This window comes from Choloepus didactylus, chromosome 13 (assembly GCF_015220235.1).
Source record: "Choloepus didactylus isolate mChoDid1 chromosome 13, mChoDid1.pri, whole genome shotgun sequence".
Taxonomy (NCBI): domain Eukaryota; kingdom Metazoa; phylum Chordata; class Mammalia; order Pilosa; family Megalonychidae; genus Choloepus; species Choloepus didactylus.
In genome coordinates, this window is record NC_051319.1 from 7,504,842 (window position 1) to 7,526,386 (window position 21,545).

Here is a 21,545-nt window from a genome sequence, read left to right on the forward strand (position 1 = left end):
AGAGAAAGGGAAATGCCAACTTTATGTCTCTATGTTAAAAACAAGTTATTAAAACATTCAGTTATATGCCACTGGGTGAAACATCTTATGGAATGTTCATTTTTTATTACATTTTTTTTCTTTGTAGATTTCAAAACCCTAGAGCCCCATGAACAGGAATATCCTGACTTCTTTTAAAGCTCTTTATAATAGCAGAGTAATGTTTGTATAACTTGGAGTATGTGTCTTTTTTCCTTCCTTCCAGAACCAAGTGGCAAAAGCTATATCCATTTTTTCTCAAATCATGAAGCCAGAAAGCAAAGCCTGCATTAATTTAAATGTAAGTGACTTCTTTATACTTTAAGGTTTAGAAAGTAATAAAATGACATCTGAATTCTTTTGACTGTGCACAGTGACTGGATATCCCAAGGTCTTTAGACATTTCAAATGAACCATCATTTATTGAGCTCCTCTATGTGAAAGTTACAGTGTAGGCCCCGTGAGAGGAGTCAGTGCAGCCCGTGCTTCCAGGAGTTTATAAATTGTTAGGAATCATAGATGTATTCAGATATAAGATATGGTTGAAATGTGTTAAAATAGAAATACAGAATACTCTAGATTAGAGACAAGGGAGAGAATGGATATGAGCTCACCAGTCTCTGTACCAGGCCTTGAGAGAAACCTGTGTGCTAATTGTATCCTGTCAGTGGCACCTAATTCATGGGGTCATTCGGTGCATAAAATAGTGGCTGACACATGGTAAGCTCTCACTAAATGTTAACTCTCTTTATTCGTATGTTGTCAGTCTGCCATGGTGTGGCTTCCCCATTGACGGAGGTTTTTTGGACCACCTATATCATTTCGTTTGGGGTCTTGTCTGGGTCAGCAAGGGATGGCATTCATACAGTCAAGCCATGCAAAACCTTAATTGTAAAACTAAAAACAAAGGAAAAAAACAAAACCTTCCCCACAGATTCATAGGATTCACTCTAATATTTAAAGTTCAAAGCATATCCTGTAACCACTCCATGTTTTTAAGCACTGAGTCACATAAGCCTTCCTGGACCAATGAAAAAGAGATTATCTTATCATTAAAAACTCTGTAGCTCCCACTTAGTAGCCCTTATTGAAGGCCCTGCTTGAATACTGAACACATTCCTGTTATGAGGAATTGCAGAAGAAAAGTCCTTAACTTTCAAAAGCTTATATAGTCTCCTAAAACATACAAGGGGTTGAGATGAAGAAAACGCTTTCAAAAGAGCAGAAATGTGTAGACATAGACATGATGTGAATCAGGGTAACAGATCACAGTCGATTCAGGATTCCAAGATTGGGGAGGGAAGGGAGAGCCAGGGCTGGTAGCACTAGTAAACGGAGAAGACCTTAGGGAGGAAATAAAGTTTGCGCAGTATTCTGAAGGACAGGGCTGGGAGATTGGTGGGATGGAGGTGGAAGGACATCCTTTGTTGAGAGAGTGGTTTTGAAAAGTTTCTGCTTAAAAGAATGTGTAAACAGCTTATCTTAACCACCTTTTATCAGCTCTGGGTCCTTAGGTAAGTTAATTAACCTCTCTGGATCCCAATTTCCTTTCGTCTGAAAAGAATTGCTGTCCTTTTGTTGTGAGAGTTGAAAGAACTAACAAGTATGAAGTAGTTAGCATAATACCTGGCATATAGTTAGTGTTAAATGAATGTTTGCTAATACTAATAGTATTTGTATGAAATGAGGTATGTTAAATAAAAAGGAATGTTCATTTGTAACAAACCGTAGAATCCAGTGAATAGGAATTGGGTATAATTCCAAGCTTCTGAAAAGAAATAGTGATACTTAAAGATAATGATGATTTTCAGTTCTACTCATATTGGTTATCTTCAAATGTCACCCCCACACCAGTGCCCAGATGACAATGAGGGAGAAAGCTGTAGACCAAGAGATTTTTAAGAGCAGGCCTAGACAAGCCTTTTTCAGTAAACTTTAGAGAGCAAATTTGGGCAAGAAGTCTGAAATAAGAATATCTTATGTTTGACCTTACATTTACTTTTTTTTTTTTTTTCCAAACAAGAACATTTATTACCTGTGTGCCCAGGGATTATTCAGGGGGAGGCGGCCCAGCCAGAAGGGGCTGACCCTTCCTGGCCCCCAGCTGCCAACTGAATAAAGGAGCTGGTCAGTTCATTTAGTTCCTAACTTGCCTACCACGGAGCTCAACACAAAGGAGGCCCTGGTGGTCTTAAGTGTGCTTCCTTCATCCTTAAGCCCTCACTTTTTCAGTGCCTGGGAACAGTCATTCTGCCACCAGAGGAGCAGCCTGAAGCTACCAGGCATACAACTCTCCCTGCTGCATTTTAGTGGGCAAGAGTGGATGTTCATCTGCCCAGCCTTCCTCTGGGAGGATGAGAAATTTCAAAGCAACGGTGGGACTGTCAGGCCTCTGCATTGTACTAGATGGTTTTATGTTCCTCAGTCTCTAGGATGATCTATGCTCTGTGAAGGAAGGAAAGATTCCTGCTCTCCCTTTCCAGGTCTACACAGGGGAGAAAGGCAGTGGCAATGCTATGGCAGGACACTAACAAGTCAGTACATTTTATTGTAGAGGGCAATGGTTTCAGACCACACAGACTTGGGAAAACCTACTGCTTGGGTCCAAATAGAGGCAACACCCTCCTCCTCAATTCAGGGTCCTCTGGGTGGTGGGGGGCCAGGCCTTTTCTTACTTGGCTCTGGCAGGAGCTCCAGGATAGCCCTCCTTCCAGGGAGGGCCACATCTGGGCCTCGCTGAGGAAGGTGGGGGTGGGTGGACACAGGGGTCCAGCCTCATTTCAGTTACTTGGGTGTGACCCTGAAGACGCGGATATGGATGGCCGAGTTGTTGCAGATGCAGGTCGTTGGCTCCTGGGTATGTTTCTGGTTCCAGCTTGTCCACCAGCTCCACAGTGGAGGTGTTGGAGTTCAATGGCAGAGCCCCAAAGCTGCCCGCCTGCACCTGCAGGGCAAAGTTGATGGTGTGGTTGATGGCCAGGCCCACACTGTGGATGTAGGTCTCTCTGCAAGTGTTCTGCCCCTGTGCCCTTCCGTCCAGCAGCTTCTGGCAGCTTCTGTGTCTTGAAGTTGGTCTTCATGTTGACATAGATGTCATTGGGTCTCTGGGGCAGGCGGAGGGGAAGCCACTTCTGAAGGGTGTACTCCACCAGGTACAGTTTGGCGCCAGTGGCCCTGTGGGGCTCCCGGTTTTCTGCCATGCCGGGGACCCTGGACTTACCTGGAAGCAGTCATGAGGATTGCACAGTTTTGGTAACAGCCATTTTAGGAAGCGGGGAAGTAGGGTCTACATTCTGGAATGACTTCCAAAGGGAATGGTGATAACACATGCAAACTTTTCCATCCTAAAAATTTTAGCGACCCTGAAAAGTCATTCTTGAAAAACCTCTTTTCAACAAAGGAGGCTTCCGTCTAACAGCTCACATCTGCCAGTGGTTTATCCCTTTCCAAAACCTTTCTTGTTTACCTGTTTTAATTCTCACAGCCATTGGTGATGGAGGTAGGGATGGGAAACGGGGAGAACAGCATTTAAGACCCTTCTAAAAAAGAGAAACTGAGGCTCGAAAGCATCATCACCTCATTTGCCTGAGGTGTGGGAGCTAGTCTATGGCTGGGGCAGATCGGAACTCTAGGTCTTACAAGCCAGGGCCGTCTCCAGCTGTTTCTGAATCCTAAGACCTTCACTTATCCCATAGAGCCCAGGATGTGTAAGGAAGACTTCTTGATTTTACTTTGTCTCCTTCAATCCAGGAGGGCTTCCTGGAGGAAGCCGACCGCCCAGGAGAGCTCATTGATGTCACTAGAGACATGACTTCCATCCCGATGCCAGCGCAGGGAGAACCCCACCCCCACCCTCCCCCAGGGTCAAGTGCCGAGGGCTCTTGGGGGCTCCCGGGGTGGCAGGCCGGGATTGCCTGGAGCGCAGGAGGCTGTGTGGGGCCCGAGGCACAGAGGGAGCCCTACATTTACTTTTAAAGATGCATTCACAGGAGGAAGAGATGAGCCTGGGGAGACTGTGATAACAGAACCTGAAAAAAGAAGATTTGGAGGGAAAGATTCTAAATTTTTTATACACTCATACTAGAAAAATATCCAGAAAGAAATTTTACAGTTTGCAAAGGGCATGAGCCTGGAAAGGGAGTGATTATCAAAATTGTCAGCTAAGAAATTGTCTGTAAAGAAGAAAAAAAAAAGTCTGTATAAAAAGCCTGTAATGGACCTCATATGAGCTGTTGAATGCCACGAGGAAAGGAAAGTAAGAGGACCCAGGGATGGATTTGTAAGGTGTTAATGGTGAGGTAGAGGAAGCATCAAAAAAAAAAAAAAAAAAAAAAAAAAACAAGAAACAGCAGAGGAAGCATCAGAAAAAAATACAAGAAACAATACATAGATATCTAAGAGGGCTGATAGCCCACCTGTGGAAGTCTGCTGCAGATAGCCACTGTTCTTAGGCTGGAGGGGGTGATGGCAGTGGTGGGATAGGAGTGGGCTGGAGGCTAAGACCAGGCAGGCCTACAGGATTCAGCAGAAACTATGGGTCGGAGCAGATGGGTCAGCCTGCTCATAGCAGAAAGGCTCGTAGGCAAAGGTCCAAGAGTCCAGAAGTTCAGGGCATTGGAGCCAGCAATACCAGTAAGCCAAACAGAGTAGTAATCTTGATCTTATAGCAGGTGTTGTATGCCTTTTGTCTTCTCTGCTTCCTTCTAGATATGGACAGCTCTCAGAATCCAAGTATATAACTGCTGCCAAGAGAGGGTGGCCTTCAGATGCACTAGTGTCATGACCGGACTCAAGTAGAATTGCTAGGATTAGCAGAGATTCTTCCATTAAAGCTAAAGCTATCCAAATGGTTCATAGCATCAGGTAGGAAAGAAATGTGGGAGAGTGTGTTATGTGCATAATTAGAATTGAAGTAAGGTTGGGAGATAAAAAAGGATTGGTAGTGAGAAATTGAAGAGAGTGAGATAGGCAGGATATTAATTCATTTAGCTAAATTACCATACTAGGTACTTTATATTTGTTAATTTATTTTATACAGGCCTGTCAAAACAATATTTCTCCATATTATAGATGTGGAAAACTAAGATTCAAAAAGTAAATAAATTATGCAAGTTCTCACAGCTAATTAAGTAGAGTGAGGTTTTTGACACAAACAGATCTGTTTGACTCCAAAGCCTAGGGTTTTTCCACTCCAGGGACTAGCTGCTCCTCCTGAATTATGGAAAAAAACACACAACAGGATGTTAATAACCATGATCTGCTGTTAATGCATTATTCTACTTCCTTGGATTTAAATTCCTCATCTGTTCCAATCTTTGACTATCTTTCACAGTTGTTGAGAATCTACTAATGATTTTTTTACATGAGAAAGTGCTTTCATAGAAATAAAACATGAGACTGCTGATAGTGAAGCTGTCCATTCACAGTAGAAAGAGAACTCCAGAGCATAATGAAAAACAGTGAGCTAGCGTGCCAAAGCAGGAGGCACAGCTTTTTCTCTGAGAGTTAGAAAGGGAAGTCAGGTGGTCAGTGTGATGGCATGGGCACGGTTTGAGCAAGGACCGTATAGGGAATCTTGAATTGATCTTGAATATGAATCTCTCCATGTTTTGGGTCATAGAAGTATCCGCTGTCAGGAAACTTAAAAATAGTTTCATTGTTTAAAAATTTTCACTCAGGAAATTCTTCCAAATATCCAATATGAGTTTCTCATGTTTCATTATAAGCCTGTTTCATCTTCGTCAGGGATGATGAAAAAGAGATGGATGCCGTTTTCAGGTTTGTCATTCAGATTCTGAGTTTCTCTTAAGAATTTTTTTTTAAATGATTTAATAGATCCTAGGTTCTCCAAGGCTGAGTCATCTACTTGAACTCCTTAAAGGTAATTTGTTATGAAGAAATGGAAGCCTTACAAATAAGCAGAGTAGACCGTCTCTTCAGTCAGTATTAGCAAAACTAAAATTGCAGTTTTCCTCTGAGTTACTGTAAAAATTAATGCCTTATACTAAAATCTTTTGCTGCTGCCAATTGGAATTTGAACTTATCTAACCCCCACCCCCACCCCACTATTTAATTTCCTTTTCTTTGAAGTTACCCCTGCTGCAAATATGACCTGTAGGGTCTGGTTTCCTATTTTCCCAGCAAATAGTTGCTACATTGCATTGATTTAGCAGATGACCTCATTGGGACATACGCATGATGACTCTGCCCTTTCAGTCTAAATTTACACACATCAATCTTGAAAGAACTATAGCCCCTCTTTAGCAATGCTGCTTAATGTCAAAATATTAATTTCCACTTTCAATTATGGCTGGAAGTAGCAGACTGAAACAGGATTAAGTTTCCACTGATTCTATTTGCATTCTAACCATTTCCGTAGAATTCTGGCATGTCTCCAAATGAAGACCCATTTTGGAATTGAATTTACCTTGCTCTTTCAGGGGAATTGATAATTGGGTTTTGTGTGTGGGTTTTTTTGTTTGTTTGTTTGTTTTGGTTTTGGCTGCTTTTATCATTTATTAGTTTATACAGGTAACTTTTAATTCTTTTTCCTCCTACTCACTAAGATCACCTTAAAATTCTAGCTCATGCTGAGAAGTCTGCTAGGCTGCACAGGTAGGAAAGGAGATAAGGACTTATTTGTCATAAATCCCTTTTTGGCAGTACCTCACCCATATGTATAAATTAAGAATTGCATTTGGTTGGGTGCAGCCTCTATACAAATTAGAGGCTTTATTTATTTATTTTTTTTACATGTGAAAAACCACAGGTGATACATCTGGGTCTGGTATGGCATCCCATGATGTCATTAGGGACCCAGCCTTCTTCTGTAATTCCACCCTGGCATCCTAAGCATGTGACTTCCTTCCATCACATCTCTGTTCTAGCAAGAAGCAGGAAGAATGAGAGAGGTTAAAAAAGTTGGTTCCTTTTAAGGATGCTTTCTTAATTGCCTCGCCCAACAACTGGTACTTACGTATTATTGGCTGGAACTTAGCACCATGACCATAACTAGTTTTAAAGTAACTTGGGATATATAGTCATTAAGTTCTGTATGTGGCAGCTTCCGTTAAAGCTATGGAATTCTGTTATCAAAAAAGGAGGGAGAAATGTATATTGGTTAGGGAATTAGCAGGTTCTACCACACTATGATATTCTTCAAATAACAAACTTCAGAAGAAAATAAAAAGAACTAAGGCAAATTTCTGCATGTTCAAGACTTCTGTTCCCTTTTTTGGTCAGAAGTACCCAATGACTTCATCATTACCTGAGGCCTCAGAAGATCAGAGGAGCAGGACATATGCATTCTTTTAAATAGTTTTTCCTACTAAATATTCTCCTGCTCCTTGATAATTCAGTTGTCCTAACCTTATGCAGAAAAGTTGAGAATTTCCAGGAAACACATCATTAATGTGTAATATGTAATAATCCTTGTAATTTGCTGAGAAATCCACATGTCTCTTCTCATTCAATAGTTTTGAATGCCTACTAGGTGCCATGCACTGGCTATGTAGCAGTCAACAGGTGTGCCAGTTTGGATGTATTATGTCCCCCAGAAAAAGCCATATTCTTCGATGCAATCCTTTGGGGCAGACGTTTTAGTGCTGATTAGATTGGAATCCTTTGAGTGTTTCCATGGAGATGTGACCCACCCAACTGTAGGTGATAACTGATGAGATCATTTCCATGGAGGCATGGCCCCGCCCATTCAGGGTTGGCCTTGATTACTGGAACACTATATAATAAGCTCAGACAGAAGGAGCAAGCTTGCTACAGCCAAGAGGGACACTTTGAAGAATGCACAGGATCTGAGAGAGTAGCTGCAGATGAGAGACAGTTTGAAGATGGCCGTTGAAAGCAGACTTTTGCTCCGGAGAAGCTAAGAGAGGACAAACGCCCCAAGAGCAACTGAGAGTGATATTTTGGAGAGAAGCTGAAGCCTAGAGAGGAATGTACTGGGAAAAAGCCATTTTGAAACCAGAACTCAGGAGCAAATGCCAGCCACGTGCCTTCCCAGCTAAACAGAGGTTTTCTGGATGCCATTGGCCATCCTCCAGTGAAGGTACCCGATTGTTGCTGTGTTACCTTGGATACTTTATGGCCTTAAGACTGTAACTGTGCAACCAAATAAACCCCCTTTATAAAAGCCAATCCATTTCTGCTGTTTTGCATTCCGGCAGCATTAGCAAACTAGAACAGGTAAACTTGACCTTGCCCTCAAGAGGATAAACCGCTGCTCAACCAAATTGGGACAGGTTATTTTTAACAAGGGTGTTAAGAACTATGAAGGGTCTTAGATTTTACCCCACCTGCAAGCTAGCAAGTTATCCAGCCACAGTTTTATGGATGCTAGTAGAGTACTACTCCTGGGTCAGATAGTTTATTAAGATAGTTTATTCTTCACAGCAGTAGCAGTAGTCAGAATATTAACATTTTTTCTTCAGTTCCCTAAACCCTAATTCCTACAGGGTGACATGAAGAGGGCTCGGTGACAGTTGTATACACAGTGGCTTGCAGTTTGTTTTGTTTTGTTTTAAACCCTATTTTTTTATTGTAGAATATAACATATTCATAGAAGTGATAACTTTCCAAGTGCAATTTAACAAGTAGTTAGCAAATTTCAATGAATGTTATTAGTTACAGTACCATAGTTTCAGTTATTTCCTTATTGTGAAATATAACATATAAACAAAAAGGTGATAACCTTCAAATTATAATTTAACAAGCAGCTATAGAAAAAATTTCAAAGGATGCTGTGGGTTACAGTTTCACCATTTCAATTCTTTTCTTCCAACTATTCTAATACACCAGAAGAAAATTATATAGAGATTCAGTATTCATAATCCTTTGTTAAATTCCAGCTTGTCTGTTGCTACCCCTTCCTCTAGTTTAATCACTTTTCCCATCTTCAGAGATGTCTAGGCAGTGACCACCCTAACTTGTTCATGTTGAAAAGGGGTATCAACATTATGGGAAAAGGGGACACATCTGGTTGATATTCTCGAAGAGGCCGTTGCCTCTGGGTTTGGGGACTTAGCTGGCATAGGAGTTCTCTGGAGGATTTAAGTTTCTGAAGAATAAACTTAGTGAGAAAAATTTTTATAGAGTCTCAGATAGGGATCTGGGTATTCTTTAGTGTTTTCGGGACTACTGTTAACTTGAACTTAATCATACTGTGGTCATTTGGCATATCTAGCTAAAGCTTGCATAAGAGTGATCTCCAGGACAGTTTCTCAACTCTATTTGAAATCTCTTAGCCACTGAAGCCTTATTTTGTTGCCTTTCTTTTCCCCCTTTTGGTCAAAAAGGCCTTCTCAACCCCTCAATGCCAGGGTCAGGCTCATTCCCAGAATCTGTGTCCCACATCACCAGGGAGACCCATACATCTGGGGGGGTTCTGTCCCACGTCAAGGGGAGGATGATGAATTTATTTACTGAGTTAGGCTTAGGGAATGAAAGTAGTGGCTTGCATTTTAAGAGAGGAACCCTGAGTTTAGGGAACCCAAATCTTTTATAATGGGCAGTGAGCATGCCTGCCCTTTGCTCTAGATGAGACACTGTGTCTGTCTTCCAAGGCTGTTGGTTATATAAACCTCCTTGAAATGATTCTGGCATAAAGACAGTTCTGCTCACAAGGCATGTAGCAATGCGAGACGTGTGGAAAATTTCTCCCAGCAAAGGGTGCGCTCATGATTTTGCCGGTGCTGAACGCTGGGGTTGGGTCAGGCTCTTTAGGTTCAATCTACTTTGGATCATTTCATTATGTTCTTTAGGACTAAAGATAACCCCTCATTTTGATCAACTGTTCAACAAACATAATGTTACAAAATGGACTGGTCTAGTTTAGTATGAAAATGGAATATCTCTTCCAGAAAAACCACTTTTCCTAAGAATCAGGAGCCTTAAGAGTTTAAACTCTTTGACTTGTTAATTTCATTTCTGTGAATCAAGTCTAAGATATTAATAAAGAATGGAGGTAGGGAGGCGGGGAAGATGGCGGACTGGTGACCTGTATGTTTTAGTTACTCCTCCAGGAAAGTAGGTAGAAAGCCAGGAACTGCGTGGACTGGACAACACAGAACAATCTGACTTTGGGCATACTTCATACAACACTCATGAAAACGTCAAACTGCTGAGATCAGCGAAATCTGTAAGTTTTTGTAGCCAGGGGACCCGCACCCCTCCCTGCCAGACTCAGTCCCTTGGGAGGAGGGGCTGTCAGCTCCGGGAAGGAGAAGGGAGAACTGCAGTGGCAGCCCATATCAGAAACTTATTCTACTGATCCAAACTCCAACCATAGATAGACTGAGACCAGACACCAGAGAATCTGAGAGCAGCCAGCCCAGCAGAGAGGAAACAGGCATAGAAAAAAACAACACGAAAAACTCCAAAATAAAAGTGGAGGATTTTTGGAGTTCTGGTGAACATAGAAAGGGGAAGGGCAGAGCTCAGGCCCTGAGGCTCATATGCAAATCCCGAAGAAAAGCTGATCTCTCTGCCCTGTGGACCTTTCCTTAATGGCCCTAATTGCTTCGTCTCTTAGCATTTCAATAACCCATTAGATCTCTGAGGAGGGCCCTTTTTTTTTTTTTTAATCCTTTTTTCTTTTTCTAAAACAATTACTCTAAGAAGCCCAATGCAGAAAGCTTCAAAGACTTGCAATTTGGGAAGGTCAAGACAAGAGCAGAACTAAGAGAGCTCTGAGACAAAAGGCAATAATCCAGTGGCTGAGAAAATTCACTGAACACCACAACTTCCGAAGAGAAGGGGGGTGTCCGCTCACAGCCATCATCCTGGTGGACAGGAAACACTCCTGCCCATCACCAGCCCCATAGCCCAGAGCTGCCCCAGACAACCCAGTGTGACGGAAGTGCTTCAAATAACAGGCACACACCACAAAAGTGGGCGTGGACATTAGCCTTCCCTGCAACCTCAGCTGATTGTCCCAGAGTTGGGAAGCTGGAGCAGTGTGAATTAACAAAGCCCTATTCAGCCATCATTTCAGCAGACTGGGAGCCTCCCTACACAGCCCAGCAGCCCAGAACTGCCCTGGGGGGACGGTACTCACCTGTGACATAGCACAGTCATCCCTCAACAGAGGACCAGGGGGTGCACAGCCTGGGAGAGGGGCCCACTTGCAAGTCTCAGGAGCCATACGCCAATACCAAGGACTTGTGGGTCAGTGGCAGAGACAAACTGTGGCAGGACTGAACTGAAGGATTAGACTATTGCAGCAGCTTTAAAACTCCAGGGTCACCAGGGAGATTTGATTGTTAGAGCCACCCCCCCTTCCTGACTGCCCAGAAACATGCCCCATATACAGGGCGGGCAACACCAACTACACACGTAAGCTTGGTACACCAACTGGACCCCACAAGACTCACTCCCCCACACACCACAAAGGCAAAGCAGGGGAGAACTGGCTTCTGGAGAACAGGTGGCTCATGGACGCCACCTGCTGGTTAGTTAGAGAAAGTGTGCTCCACGAAGCTGTAGATCTGATAAATTAGAGATGAGGACTTCAATTGGTCTACAAATCCTAAAAGAACCCTATCAAGTTCAGCAAATGCCAAGAGGCCAAAAACAACAGAAAATTATAAAGCATATGAAAAAAACAGACAGTATGGATAACCCAAGCCCAAGCACCCAAATCATAATCAGAAGAGACACAGCACCTAGAGCAGCTACGCAAAGAACTAAAGATGAACAATGAGACCATAGTACGGGATACAAAGGATATCAAGAAGTCCCTAGAAGAGCATAAAGAAGACATTGCAAGACTAAATAAAAAAATAGATGATCTTATGGAAATTAAAGAAACTGTAGACCAAATTAAAAAGATTCTGGACACTCATAGTACAAGACTAGAGGAAGTTGAACAACAAATCAGTGACCTGGAAGATGACAGAATGGAAAATGAAAGCATAAAAGAAAGAATGGGGAAAAAAATTGAAAAAAATCGAAATGGACCTCAGGGATATGATAGATAATATAAAACGTCCGAATATAAGACTCATTGGTGTTACAGAAGGGGAAGAAAAGGGTAAAGGCCTAGGAAGAGCATTCAAAGAAATTGTTGGGGAAAACTTCCCAAATCTTCTAAACAACATAAATACACGAATCATAAATGCTCAGTGAACTCCAAATACAATAAATCCAAATAAACCCACTCCGAGACATATTCTGATCACACTGTCAAACACGGAAGAGAAGGAGCAAGTTCTGAAAGCAGCAAGAGAAAAGCAGTTCACCACATACAAAGGAAACAGCATAAGACTAAGTAGTGACTACTCAGCAGCCACCATGGAGGCAAGAAGGCAGTGGCACGATATATTTAAAATTCTGAGTGAGAAAAATTTCCAACCAAGAATACTTTATCCAGCAAAGCTCTCCTTCAAATTTGAGGGAGAGCTTAAATTTTTCACAGACAAACAAATGCTGAGAGAATTTGCTAACAAGAGACCTGCCCTACTGGAGATACTCAAGGGAGCCCTACAGACAGAGAAACAAAGAAAGGACAGAGAGACTTGGAGAAAGGTTCAGTACTAAAGAGATTTGGTATGGGTACAATAAAGGATATTAATAGAGGGGAAAAATATGACAAACGTAAACCAAAGGATAAGATGGCTGATTCAAGAAACACCTTCACGGTTATAACGTTGAATGTAAATGGATTAAACTCCCCAATTAAAAGATATAGATTCGCAGAATGGATCAAAAAAAATGAACCATCAATATGTTGCATACAAGAGACTCATCTTAGACACAGGGACACAAAGAAATTGAAAGTGAAAGGATGGAAAAAAATATTTCATGCAAGCTACAGCCAAAAGAGAGCAGGTGTAGCAATATTAATCTCAGATAAAATAGACTTTAAATCAGGGATGTTTTGAGAGACAAAGAAGGCCACTACATACTAATAAAAGGGGTAATTCAACAAGAAGAAATAACAATTGTAAATGTCTATGCACCCAATCAAGGTGCCACAAAATACATGAGAGAAACACTGGCAAAACTAAAGGAAGCAATTGATGTTTCCACAATAATTGTGGGAGACTTCAACACATCACTCTCTCCTATAGATAGATCAACCAGATAGAAGACCAATAAGGAAATTGAAAACCTAAACAATCTGATAAATGAATTAGATTTAACAGACATATACAGGACATTACATCCCAAATCACCAGGATACACATACTTTTCTAGTGCTCACGGAACTTTCTCCAGAATAGATCATATGCTGGAACATAAAACAAGCCTCAGTAAATTTAAAAAGATTGAAATTATTCAAAGCACATTCTCTGACCACAATGGAATACAATTAGAAGTCAATAACCATCAGAGACTTAGAAAATTCACAAATACCTGGAGGTTAAACAACGCACTCCTAAACAATCAGTGGGTTAACGAAGAAATAGCAAGAGAAATTGCTAAATATATAGAAACGAATGAAAATGAGAACACAACATAACAAAACCTATGGGATGCAGCAAAAGCAGTGCTAAGGGGGAAATTCATAGCACTAAACGCATATATTAAAAAGGAAGAAAGAGCCAAAATCAAAGAACTAATGGATCAGCTGAAGAAGCTAGAAAATGAACAGCAAACCAATCCTAAACCAAGTAGAAGAAAAGAAATAACAAGGATTAAAGCAGAAATAAATTACATAGAGAACAAAAAAACAATAGAGAGGATAAATATCACCAAAAGTTGGTTCTTCGAGAAGATCAACAAGATTGACAAGCCCCTGGCTAGACTGACAAAATCAAAAAGAAGACCCATATAAACAAAATAATGAATGCAAAAGGTGACATAACTGCAGATCCTGAAGAAATTAAAAAAATTTTAAGAGGATACTATGAACAACTGTATGGCAACAAACTGGATAATGTAGAAGAAATGGACAATTTCCTGGAAGTGTATGAGCAACCTAGACTGACCAGAGAAGAAATAGAAGACCTCAACCAACTCATCACAAGCAAAGAGATCCAATCAGTCATCAAAAATCTTCCCACAAATAAATGCCCAGGGCCAGATGGCTTCACAGGGGAATTCTACCAAACTTTCCAGAAAGAACTGACACCAATCTTACTCAAAGCCTTTCAAAACATTGAAGAAAATGGAACACTACCTAACTCATTTTATGAAGCTAACATCAATCTAATACCAAAACCAGGCAAAGATGCTACAAAAAAGGAAAACTACCAGCCAATCTTCCTAATGAATGTAGATGCAAAAATCCTCAACAAAATACTTGCAAATCGATTTCAAAGACACATTAAAAAAATCATACACCATGACCAAGTGGGGTTCATTCCAGGCATGCAAGGATGGTTCAGCATAAGAAAATCAATCAATGTATTACAACACATTAACAAGTCAAAAGGGAAAAATCAAATGATCGTCTCAATAGATGCTGAAAAAGCATTTGACAAAATCCAACATCCCTTTTTGATAAAAACACTTCAAAAGGTAGGAATTGAAGGAAACTTCCTCAGTATGATAAAGAGCATATATGAAAAACCCACAGCCAGCATAGTACTCAATGGTGATAGACTGAAAGCCTTCCCTCTAAGATCAGGAACAAGACAAGGATGCCCGCTGTCACCACTGTTATTCAACATTGTGCTGGAATTGCTAGCCAGGGCTATCCGGCAAGACAAAGAAATAAAAGGCATCCAAATTGGAAAAGAAGAAGTAAAACTGTCATTGTTTGCAGATGATATGATCTTATATCTAGAAAACCCTGAGAAATCGACGATACAGCTACTAGAGCTAATAAACAAATTTAGCAAAGTAGCGGGATACAAGATTAATGCACGTAAGTCAGTAATGTTTCTATATGCTAGAAATGAACAAACTGAAGAAACACTCAAGAAAAAGATACCATTTTCAATAGCAACCAAAAAAATCAAGTACCTAGGAATAAACTTAACCAAAGATGTAAAAGACCTATACAAAGAAAACTACATAACTCTACTAAAAGAAATAGAATGGGACCTTAAAAGATGGAAAAATATTCCATGTTCATGGATAGGAAGACTAAATGTCATTAAGATGTCAATTCTACCCAAACTCATCTACAGATTCAATGCAATCCCAATCAAAATTCCAACAACCTACTTTGCAGACTTGGAAAAGCTAGTTATCAAATTTATTTGGAAAGGGAAGATGCCTCGAATTGCTAAAGACACTCTAAAAAAGAAAAACGAAGTGGGAGGACTTACACTCCCTGACTTTGAAGCTTATTATAAAGCCACAGTTGTCAAAACAGCATGGTATTGGCACAAAGATAGACATATAGATCAATGGAATCGAATTGAGAATTCAGAGATAGACCCTCAGATCTATGGCCGACTGATCTTTGATAAGGCCCCCAAAGTCACTGAACTGAGTCATAATGGTCTTTTCAACAAATGGGGCTGGGAGAGTTGGATATCCATATCCAAAAGAATGAAAGAGGACCCCTACCTCACCCCCTACACAAAAATTAACTCAAAATGGACGAAAGATCTCAATATAATAGAAAGTACCATAAAACTCCTAGAAGATAATGTAGGAAAACATCTTCAATACCTTGTATTAGGCGGCCACTTCCTAGACTTTACACCAAAAGCACAAGCAACAAAAGAAAAAATAGATAAATGGGAACTCCTCAAGCTTAGAAGTTTCTGCACCTCAAAGGAATTTCTCAAAAAGGTAAAGAGGCAGCCAACTCAATGGGAAAAAATTTTTGGAAACCATGTATCTGACAAAGGACTGATATCTTGCATATATAAAGAAATCCTACAACTCAATGACAATAGTACAGACAGCCCAATTATAAAATGGGCAAAAGATATGAAAAGACAGTTCTCTGAAGAGGAAATACAAATGGCCAAGAAACACATGAAAAAATGTTCAGCTTCACTAGCTATTAGAGAGATGCAAATTAAGACCACAATGAGATACCATCTAACACCGGTTAGAATGGCTGCCATTAAACAAACAGGAAACTACAAATGCTGGAGGGGATGTGGAGAAATTGGAACTCTTATTCATTGTTGGTGGGACTGTATAATGGTTCAGCCACTCTGGAAGTCAGTCTGGCAGTTCCTTAGAAAACTAGATATAGAGTTACCGTTTGATCCAGCTATTGCACTTGTCGGTATATACCCGGAAGATCAGAAAGCAGTGACACGAACAGATATCTGCATGCCAATGTTGATAGCAGCATTATTCACAATTGCCAAGAGATGGAAACAACCCAAATGTCCTTCAGCAGGGGAGTGGATAAATAAAATGTGGTATATACACACAATGGAATACTACACGGCAGTAAGAAGGAACGATCTCGTGAAGCATATGACAGCATGGATGAACCTTGAAGACATAATACTGAGCGAAATAAGCCAGGCATAAAAAGAGAAATATTATATGCTACCACTAATGTGAAGTTTGAAAAATGTAAAACAAATGGTTTATAATGTAGAATGTAGGGGAACTAGCAATAGAGAGCAATTAAGGAAGAGGGAACAATAATCCAAGAACAGATAAGCTATTTAACATTCTGGGGATGCCCAGGAATGACTATGGTCTGTTAATTTCTGATGGATATAGTAGGAACAAGTTCACAGAAATGTTGCTGTATTAGGTAACTTTCTTGGGGTAAAGTAGGAACATGTTGGAAGTAAAGCAGTTATCTTAGGTTAGTTGTCTTTTTCTTACTTCCTTGTTATGGTCTCTTTGAAATGTTCTTTTATTGTATGTTTATTTTTTTTTTAATTTTTTTTTTCGTACAGTTGATTTAAAAAAGAAAGGAAAGTTAAAAAAAAAAAAGAAAAACAAGAAAAAAAAATGTAGTGCCCCCTTGAGGATCCTGTGGAGAATGCAGGGGTATTGGCCTACCCCACCTCAATGGTTGCTAACATGACCACAGACATAGGGGACTGGTGGTTTGATGGGTTGAGCCCTCTACCACAGGTTTTACCCTTGGGAAGACGGTTGCTGCAAAGGAGAGGCTAGGCCTCCTTATGGTTGTGCCTAAGAGCCTCCTCCCGAATGCCTCTTTGTTGCTCAGATGTGGCCCGCCCTCTCTAGCTAAGCCAACTTGAAAGGTGAAATCACTGCCCTCCCCCCCTACGTGGGATCAGACACCCAGGGGAATGAATCTCCCTGGCAACGTGGAATATGACTCCTGGGGAGGAATGTAGACCCGGCATCGTGCGACGGAGAACATCTTCTTGACCAAAAGGGGGATGTGAAAGGAAATGAAATAAGCTTCAGTGGCAGAGAGATTCCAAAAGGAGCCAAGAGGTCACTCTGGTGGGCACTCTTACGCACACTTTAGACGACCCTTTTTAGGCTCTAATGAATTGGGGTAGCTGGTGGTGGATACCTGAAACTATCAAACTACAACCCAGAACCCATGAATCTCGAAGACAATTGTATAAAAATGTAGCTTATGAGGGGTGACAATGGGATTGGGAAAGCCATAAGGACCACACTCCACTTTGTCTAGTTTATGGATGGATGAGTAGAAAAATAGGGGAAGGAAACAAACAAACAAACAGACAAAGGTACCCAGTGTTCTTTTTTACTTCAATTGCTCTTTTTCACTTTAATTATTATTCTTGTTATTTTTGTGTGTGTGCTAATGAAGGTGTCAGGGATTGATTTAGGTGATGAATGTACAACTATGTAATGGTACTGTGAACAATCGAAAGTACGATTTGTTTTGTATGATTGCGTGGTATGTGAATATATCTCAATAAAATGAAGATTTAAAAAAAATAAATAAAAATAAAGAATGGAGTATTTCCATGATGAACTTCACAAAGCTTCCATTCTGCCTGCAGCAATTTCCTAAATAAACAAAAATTAAAAGTATCATTTGCCCCATAAGCAATCTTATCAGATTGTCTGATGGCCATATTCTCTGAATCTAGAGTGGCTAGGGAGGAGGAAACTAATATTAATGTTTTTTTAGTACCTCCTGTGTGTTGATATTTTACTTGATGTTCACAATAACAGAAAATGTAGGGTCTTTAGGTATTTTCCCATTTTAAAAATGAGAAAATTGAAAATCAGAGCGATTACGTATCTGACCCAGAGTAACATAGCTTGTAATTGCCAGTGTCAGAATTCAGTTCAAGAATGTCAAGACTCCAAAATCCATGTTCTTTCCATTTTGCCCTGCATCGTTTCATTTAGTTCACAAGCAGATTTTGAAGTTGTGGTCTGTTAGGCATACATTTGAAGCATTCATTGAACTCGTGCAAGCAAATGTTAGGAAAGAGCATCAAGGCAGGATATGTGCTGATAAATTTTGCAGGCTTAACTACCAGGATACATTTCTCAACATTGGAAATACTGGCTTAGTTTTGTTTCTTCTTTTTATTCAGATTATTATCCATCTTCACTCAAACAGCTCAAACAGGTTGGAAACCCTGTTGGACATACTGCAGAATGCTGCAGAAGGAAATTTATCAAGTTTTGTGAAAAGACATGAATTCTCAGAAGAAGTGGTAAGTATGCAAGTGCTGCAGAAATCATTTAAAAGTGAAAGGGCACTCTTAAAAATGTCCAGTTAATTTCTTGTGTCTGTAGCCCACCTCCCTAAAGAGATTGTCAAATACAGAAACTTCTCTATTATCCTTATTTTAAGATGTTTACATGTTGGTGCGAAGATATTGTTTCTTCCAACTTAAAATATCCTCTGTAAAAGGAAGTATCCTCTGTAATTTACAGAATTTGAGAAATATCCTCTGTAAAAGAACGTTTTTTTCATTTTACATTATTCTTTTCCCCACACTGTTTCTATGAGTCTCAACTTTCTTTTCTGGTTGGCAGTTTTATACCTTTTCCCTTTCTCCTCAAACCTCTAGTACCTTCTCCCTACTCCTAACTCTCAGTTGATGACCTTGCTTCCTGTTTCACCAAGAAAATAGAAATAATCAGCAGAGAACTGCTACCACATCAACAGCCTCCTTTGCTCCTCTCCCTCCTGAAACCATAGTGGACTGTGCATGCACCTCTCTGAAGCAGCCTCTGCTGTTGCACACTGATCCCACTCCAGGGCATCAATCCGGGAGTTGTCTCATTCTTTTTAAAGCATCATCAGTGTCCCCTTCCCTGCAGATCATTCCTATCACCAAACAAGAAGAACATCTCAAGGGATGCTACATCTACCAGATATTAATCTATATTAAAGCTTCTGTAAATAAACTCAGTTTTAGGTCATCACTATACTAGCTAATGATTTGGAAAAGAAAGTTCAGCAATACACCCAACTGCATATGCAAATATAGCATAAGGTAAGGGTGGCATTTCAAATCAATGGGAACATACAGATTTTTTTTAAATAAGTGCTACTAAGATAAGTAGATAGCCAAATGGAAAAAGATAAAAAGTTGTTTTTATACTATAAATCAGGGTAAATTCAAATGGATGGGATGTTTAAATTTAAAAAATAAAACCACACAAGTATTAGATACAAAGATTAATAAATTCCTTTATGTCTTGGGAGTGGAGAAACTTCTATCTATGAGTCAAAATCCAAGTCAATAATATCAAACATTGATGAATTAGACTACATAAAAATTAAAAATAATTTGGTTATTTTGCATGGCAGAAAACACCATGAGCAAAGTCAAAAGGTAATGAGAGGAGGGCGGGGCAAGATGGCAGACTGGTGAGCTGTATGTTTTAGTTACTCCTCCAGGAAAGTAGGTAAAAAGCCAGGAACTGCGTGGACTGGACACCACAGAGCAATCTGTCTTTCGGCATACTTCATACAACACTCATGAAAACGTGGAACTGCTGAGATCAGCGAAATCTGTAAGTTTTTGCGGCCAGGGGACCCGCGCCCCTCCCTGCCAGGCTCAGTCCCGGGGGAGGAGGGGCTGTCAGCTCCGGGAAGGAGAAGGGAGAATTGCAGTGGCTGCTCTTATCGGAAACTCATTCTACTGATTCAAACTCCAACCATAGATAGACTGAGACCAGACACCAGAGACTCTGAGAGCAGCCAGCCCAGCAGAGAGGAGACAGACATAGAAAAAAAACAACACGAAAAACTCCAAAATAAAAGCAGAGGATTTTTGGAGTTCTGGTGAACACAGAAAGGGGAAGGGCGGAGATCAGGCCTTGAGGCGCATATGCAAATCCCGAAGCAAAGCTGATCTCTCTGCCCTGTGCACCTTTCCTTAATGGCCCTGGTTGCTTTGTCTATTAGCATTTCAATAACCCATTAGATCTCTGAGGAGGGCCGTTTTTTTTTTTTTGTTTTGTTTTGTTTTTTTTTTTTTTTAAATCCTTTTTGCTTTTTCTAAAACAATTACTCTAAGAAGCTCAATACAGAAAGCCTCAAAGAATTGAAATTTGGGCACGTCAAGTCAAGAGCAGAACTAAGAGAGCTCTGAGACAAAAGGCAATATTCCAGTGGCTGAGAAAATTCACTAAACAACACAACTTCCCAAGAAAAGGGGGGTGTCCGCTCACAGCCACCATCCTGGTGGACAGGGAACACTCCTGCCCATCGCCAGCCCCATAGCCCAGAGCTGCCCCAGACAACCCAGTGTGACGGAAGTGCTTCAAATAACAGGCACACACCACAAAACTGGGCGTGGACATTAGCCTTCCCTGCAACCTCAGCTGAATGTCCCAGAGCTGGGAAGGGGGAGCAGTGTGAATTAACAGAGCCCCATTCAGCCATCATTTGAGCAGACTGGGAGCCTCCCAACACAGCCCAGCAGCCCAGAACTGCCCTGGGGGGACGGCACTCACCTGTGACATAGCACAGTCATCCCTCAACAGAGGACCCGGGGTGCACAGCCTGGAAGAGGGGCCCACTTGCAAGTCTCAGGAGCCATACGCCAATACCAAAGACTTGTGGGTCAGTGGCAGAGACAAACTGTGGCAGGACTGAACTGAAGGATTAGACTATTGCAGCAGCTTTAAAACTCTAGGATCATCAGGGAGATTTGATTGTTAGGGCCACCCCCCCTCCCCGACTGCCCAGAAACACGCCCCACATACAGGGCAGGCAACACCAACTACACACGCAAGCTTGGTACACCAATTGGGCCCCACAAGACTCACTCCCCCACTCACCAAAAAGGCTAAGCAGGGGAGATCTGGCTTGTGGAGAACTGGTGGCTCGTGGACGCCACCTGCTGGTTAGTTAGAGAAAGTGTACTCCACGAAGCTGTAGATCTGATAAATTAGAGATAAGGACTTCAACTGGTCTACAAACCCTAAAAGAACCCTATCAAGTTCAGCAAATGCCACGAGGCCAAAAACAACAGAAAATTATAAAGCATATGAAAAAACCAGACGATATGGATAACCCAAGCCCAAGCACCCAAATCAAAAGACCAGAAGAGACACACCACCTAGAGCAGCTACTCAAAGAACTAAAGATGAACAATGAGACCCTAGTACGGGATATGAAGGAAATCAAGAAGACCCTAGAAGAGCATAAAGAAGACATTGCAAGACTAAATAAAAAAATGGATGATCTTATGGAAATTAAAGAAACTGTTGAC

General features: G+C 41.0%; 1 protein-coding gene and 1 pseudogene across 2 annotated transcripts in view; one reads left to right on the forward strand and one right to left on the reverse strand.

Annotated features, from left to right (window-relative positions):
* Positions 1 to 21,545, forward strand: part of PTCD2 (pentatricopeptide repeat domain 2) — a 69,356-nt gene that overhangs the window by 18,577 nt on the left and 29,234 nt on the right. For both annotated transcript variants that reach the window (XM_037800974.1, XM_037800975.1), the window contains exons 8-9: positions 245 to 319; positions 18,405 to 18,527. In XM_037800974.1, coding sequence (XP_037656902.1) covers positions 245 to 319; positions 18,405 to 18,527 — 198 coding nt within the window. The remainder of the gene's footprint in view (positions 1 to 244; positions 320 to 18,404; positions 18,528 to 21,545) is intronic.
* Positions 2,803 to 3,218, reverse strand: LOC119507822 (annotated as a pseudogene).